A 6,241-nucleotide genomic window follows, 5' to 3' on the forward strand; every position below is an offset into this window, starting at 1 on the left:
TCTTTTCTAATCAGAGAAGATTTTAGCGTAACTTGATAGAGCTCAATATTTATCTAAATTCTAATTTGAAAGTGAACTATTGGAGCGAGTTATTTACACTGTTACTCTTATACTAGATGCACCATCCTGGTTCTAAGCAACAGCTCGAAGAGGTGTGGGAAAAACAGGATCACATGGACCAACAGTTTGACCCTAAAGCTTTCTTCATGATGCATGGTGAGTCACAACATACCCCATTAAACTTGTCTGTTGTCTGTGACAGCTGCGACACCCTGCGACCAGAGAACAGTTGTTAGAGTTGTGGAAAACCGCCGATAGTATGGACCCGAAAGACTTCAACCCAAAAGTGTTTTTCATGATGCACGGTAAGATCCAAAGCGTGCAGTTAGCGTAGCGTACGTACTTTGTTTTCTTTGACGCTTTGTAGCGTAACATTAAGGTATATACGGTTAGTTGCATTCATGATTGTAAACATAGATTTTCACCTAACATAACCTAATAATTAAGATTGTTTGGTCATTGAGTGTAAGGAGTATATAACAGATGATAGAAAACATTTTGTACAATGTTTGTTCACTAAATTAACGATCGGAGTCATGTTGTTATTTTGCATCCACTTGCATATTTCTACAACTAAGGAAGTAAAAAAAGAAGTTTGACTACTCCGGTCCCGTGTTGTTGACATATATTGAAGTTTACAAACGCAACAACATGTTTACACTTAGTCATTCAACATTGTTTGTTATTGAATACCTACCATTGGAATAATACTGTCGCACGGATGCAAAAAAATAATAGCTATGTCAATTATGACTCAATCATAATAACCTAATCACAGATATTTTCTCCTCTCCTACAATGGAACTTTCTTACACTCAAGTGCCAAAAGGTCGGTTGACTACTTGTGTTTGATTGACTACTAATGCAATATAATTCGCTCGCACGCCACTTGGATTTTACAGTACATGAGGAACTGTTTAGTATTCCGTTTGTTTCGTTTGTCCCACGATTGTTCATTGTTTAGTATTTGTTCTGTTTGTATTACTATTGTGAAGTATGCTTGTTGCATCCACTCTTTTGCACGATTAATAATTATAGACGGTCAAGCAAATCTTGTCAGTAGAAAAAGGCGCGAATTTCAAATGTTCTATGAGATGATATACCTTCGCGCCTACATTTTTCAAATTTGCCGCCTTTTTCTACTGACAATATCTGCTTGACCAAGTATAAGTACATCGTTTGATGTTTTAAAAATAATATTTTTTAGCATAGCGTTAAACCTGGGCGTCCCTGTCACCTAGCTAGAAACTACAAGTACTTACCTAACTATTTGTTTCAAACGTAAAGTGAATAATGTATGTCGTAACTACTAATTCTACAGTGATTTGGAAGCCTATGTAATAGTTATTTGTTATACAAGGGGGAAAAGTAGTTTAATTCCTCGTGGTAATAGTGTTACCCAACCAAGCTAAAGATTCCAAAATTAGACCACGAGCGTAGTGAGTGGTCGAAAATTAGACTATTGAGCGTTGCGAGGGCTTCAAGGCACGAGGGTTAAACAAACTTTGCTTCCGAGAGAAACACAAATGTTTTCACTACACCAACGCTAGGACAACATTTACTGTAAAAATTACACATCAAATCTAAATTGTTGCAAGAGGTATTTATGATTCAAAATTATCATGCACTTAAAAGTCAATTCCACCAGCCTACACGTCGTGGAAACAACTCAAACACTGCATCTAATAATTTTGCTACCTACTCTTGATAAAATGCAACTTTCTCGTCAGTTTTTGACGGATAAAGAGAGTCTTTATGAGCTGGTGTGGTGAAGAATGTTTTATCTTAAAAGTAGATTAACCTAGTGGCAGTAGAATATTTGTGTAATTTATTCAAGAAAGCGTGGCCTACTGAAATTATAACAAGAGGGGAAATGCTTTCGGAAATGAATTCGATATGTTGTTTTGTCTTACTAAAATATTAATTGTTACCATTCTTTGAAAATATTTCAACATTTCTATAAAATGTGGCATCCTGCCTGAGAAATTATACATGATTTATATTAAACCGTACGTACAAAAAACATCGCCAAAATGGTTCATTTATTAACAATTTTGAGCAAGTATCGATGTCAGTCAGCTCTGTGCCTGAGCGATTTTTTTTCATAAGCAATATAATTTTGTCGGCTGGTAGATATACTTAATCTTTGCTTTTATAGTTTACAGAATTCGATTATATCTTTCCTTATAAAATACTCTCTTCAGTTATCGCAATTTAAGAAGAGTAAAATGAAATAGGCACACGCACACACAAGTAGGTAATAAAATGTGAAGATAAGAATTCCAATTTAAAATTCCCCTGACTAGAGTTGGTCTAAGCTAACTATGCACCGATTTAAATAGGACAGTGGGGGAGTGTCATTATAAGCGTCATATTTTTCATAGATATTTGACGTTATTGATGACATTGCCACACTTCTTCAATGCAAATAGCATGCAGAGTTATCTTGGTTTGACTCTAGTTCACGTCTACTCGCAACTCGTATACACAAAGCTTTTTTGAGTGCAGTCTCTTCTTCATTTGCGATTTATACATGAGGTCATAGAGAAATATAGTAAGACAAGAGTGCTCACTCCATACATCAGTTTTGGTACCAAAAATATTAGTATTTTCATAGTCGACATCTAGCATCGAGTAGCGGAATTATCAGTACTTTAAGTAGTAGTACTAGTACTGTCAAGTGACAATAGATGTAGCACCGACCGGAAACTCTAATCTCAACAACATAAGACTCCGGTCGGTGCTACATCTATTGTCACTTGACAGTACTACTCTTACTATATTTCTTTATGACGATGTAGTAGCCGGTCTTTAGTTAGTCGCCACATTTCCAAACAGACGTTGACGGCAACGGCGTATGGGACGCGGACGAGGTGAAGGCGCTCTTCATCAAGGAGCTAGACAAGATGTACGGGCCGGGCGGGCCCAACAAGGACCTGCGCGAGCGCGCCGAGGAGATGGAGCGCATGCGCGAGCACGTGTTCCACGAGAACGACCGCAACCGCGACGGGCTCATCGATTTCCACGAGTTTATGCTCGAGACGCAGCGCGCCGAATTCAACCGAGATGAGGGTGAGTGCATCGGCCATAATAGAAGGGCTTCACTTAGGGTCGGTTGTACCAAACTATTCGTATCGTTAAAGAGTTCGCAAAAATTGTATGTATGGAAAGTTTCATAGTAAAGCGCCCGGGCGCGCCGGCTAACGTTGATCAGTCTGTCAAACGTGGTTGGTGCAACCCTTAACCTTTTGGACGCCAGTGACCGATATATACGCACCGCAGGTTCAACGCCAAAAACGAATTAATCGGTCATAGGCCACAGAACAACATAGGCCTACGTGCATATGCATAAAGTTCAATTTCTGTTTTAACACTTCGGTGACGTGGCATCCGAGCGACAGCTTTTGCGTTTGACACGGCGTCGAAAAGGTTAAAAGTTACCATTTTTTTTTCGATAATCCATTATCTTTTCGGTTATTTCTACTCAGAATCGCGAAAACTGTAGATTTAAAAAGAAAAAAAAGTGTCCCCAGAAATGTCCGTTTTGTGACGCATTTTCACATACATGTGATTGTATGAACCGTCACAAAACTGACACCCAAAATTTGTATTAAAATGTAGGGACACTTTTTTCCGTCTCATTCAGTCAAACCTCATCAAAGTACTCGTGATTAGTCTAAATAACCCATAAGTTGATGATTTTGCTTTGAATTCTTGTAAGTAATTAAATAGTTTAATAGTAAATATATTTATACATATATTTTCAGGCTGGAAACCGATTGAAGAGAACCAGATTTACACGCAGCAGGAATATGAGGAGTTTGAGAGGAGGCGACTGGAGGAACTGAAATATCTGCAACAGCGAGGCTTGGTATGTAGCTGTTCCTTATAATAAACTTATTGCATAATTTCAAGAAGCAAAATGACGATAACTAGAAAAATTTAATCATTATAATCAATCCCGTAAACTTTATAAAAATAGCGCTGTCACTTAAATAGAACAGTATTTTTAGATATAATAATTATGTATTTCGTTTTTGATGTTTGAAGTCGCATATGTAATTGACTGATTAACTCCGCCATGGTCGTTATTTCTGAGTGTAACGTAACTGAGTTATTACTGTACAGATTGACGCCCACGGTCGGCCGGTGCCGGGAGCCCATCACCAGTTGCAGCAGTACCAGCAGCAACAGTACGCAGCGCAGCAACAAGCCTACCACCAGGCCCAGCAACAGGGCTACCACCACCCGGCCGGCCAGCCGCAGTACCAGCAACAGTTCCAGCAACCACCACAATTCCAGGGCCAACAACCTCCCCACGGGCAGTTCCAAGGTCAACAGCCACCTCAGGGACAATTCCAGGGATACCAAGGCCAGCAGGGACAATTCCAACAACCTCAGGGACAGTATCAAGCTCAACAACCTCAGGGACAGTTCCAACCCCAACAACCACCGCAAGGACAGTTCCAAGCGCAGCAACCACCGCAGGGACAGTTCCAAGCGCAGCAACCACCGCAGGGACAGTTCCAAGCGCAGCAACCGCCTCAGGGACAGTTCCAAGCGCAGCAACCGCCTCAGGGACAGTTCCAAGCGCAGCAACCGCCTCAGGGACAAGTCCAAGCCCAACAACCACCGCAGGGACAGGTTCAAGCCCAACAACCCCCGCAGGGGCAGGTCCAAGGCCAGCAGCCTCCACATAACCAGGGCCAGCAACCCCCCCAACAGCAAGCTAAGCCGGAACAAGCCCAGTTCCAGCAAGCTCCAGCTCAGCAACACCAGAACGTTAATGTGAACCAGCAACCAGCCGCGCCCCCGGCGCAGGGCCAAGCGCCGGCCCCACACGTAGACACACCTAAATAACTTCAAATCTCCACGTAAATGTAATACTACTTTTGAAATTGTCCGCTTCGGGTATATTTTGTATTCCGCGAATATTGGTGGCATACACAAAGAAACAGAAGTGCAAATTATAGTTGTAGTTTGACAGCAGCTCCATAATACTTCACAACTTCTCTAGTTGTTTTACAAATTTTCTTTGTAATTAACGCCAAAAATACAGGTCACAAGGTCTTACAATAATAATAGATAAAATATTCGGCAGTTCAAAAACCTCCTTGACGTTGTACACAGTTAACAGCCACTTTCTTAGATTTTAATTTCACACCTGTCGATTTTTTTATTTATTTTTTTCATTTATAAAATTTATTGAAGTGACAGGTATCAAAATTGCGAGCGATTATCGTTATAACGTACACCATAATCTAGGTTAGCTGTCTGACCCATGACCTTGTAAGTCTTATTATTCTTCTGTCTGATTAGTGTGTACAGAGATGTGTTTGCCTGTTATTTTTGGTATTCCTTTTACCTGCAACGCCCTCTGTAGCTCAATAGGAAAGTTTCCGAAGACCACAACGGAAATCGTAGTATATTATCCTGAAGCGAAAGCTACTGAATGTGTCTCATGAACTGTTTCGTACCAAAATTTTGTTTTCGTTCACGTACTGTGCCGAATTAGTGTCAGTTGTTTGAAATTACATTACATGTTTGTAATAGTTTATGATAAACGCTTTGAAATATAAATTGTTATGGCATAATGTGGTTTTACTTAAATATGTTAACAAATAAAAACCAGTTAGAAATTCCTTTCTTACGCTACGTCTTACATAGGCGAACAACGCGCGAACGCGGCGCGGCGCGGCGCGGCGAAATCAATCCTTTGATGCCCCTAGAAGTGTCCTACGTAAGCGATCTCGTTGCGAACGCGGTGCGGCGCGATTTGCACGCGAATGTCAGGCGGCGCGGCGCGGCGCGGCGCGGCGGCGGCCGCTTTCGCCGCGCCGCGTTCGCGCGTTGTTCGCCTACGTAAGACGTAGCGTTACAAAGTAACACAATTAAAGGTAACCTTGCCTTTGACTGATTCATTCCAATATATGACAGCCAATGGGACAACTATTGGGACAGTGACTGATCCACTCTGCAAAATTACATTGAGAAATTATGAATGTATTCATTGATAAAGTTGCAATCGAAGCTTCTATCACGTCTACGCCTCGGCTAGTCTGTGGCCATGAGTAAACCCATTCATAATAAAAAAATTAATAAAAATAATGTCACATATCGTTAGGTGACAACCAAAACTCACTAATTACTAAAAAAATATTAATCGATAATCAACCTTTAT

The 6,241-nt window shown here is 40.7% G+C and overlaps 1 protein-coding gene across 3 annotated transcripts in view; it reads left to right on the forward strand.

Annotated features, from left to right (window-relative positions):
- Positions 1–5,654, forward strand: part of LOC134678309 (nucleobindin-2) — a 312,458-nt gene extending 306,804 nt beyond the window's left edge. For 2 of the 3 annotated variants that reach the window (XM_063536812.1, XM_063536811.1), the window contains exons 7-10: positions 263–365; positions 2,899–3,132; positions 3,828–3,931; positions 4,189–5,654. In XM_063536812.1, the coding sequence (XP_063392882.1) occupies positions 263–365; positions 2,899–3,132; positions 3,828–3,931; positions 4,189–4,920 (1,173 nt within the window). In that variant the 3' untranslated portion in view covers positions 4,921–5,654. Of the gene's footprint in view, positions 1–116; positions 217–262; positions 366–2,898; positions 3,133–3,827; positions 3,932–4,188 lie in introns of all 3 variants that reach the window. The other variant, XM_063536813.1, reaches the window with a different exon arrangement.
- Positions 5,655–6,241: the final 587 nt, after the last annotated feature.

Source organism: Cydia fagiglandana, chromosome Z (genome assembly GCF_963556715.1).
Source record: "Cydia fagiglandana chromosome Z, ilCydFagi1.1, whole genome shotgun sequence".
NCBI classification, from domain to species: Eukaryota; Metazoa; Arthropoda; class Insecta; order Lepidoptera; family Tortricidae; genus Cydia; species Cydia fagiglandana.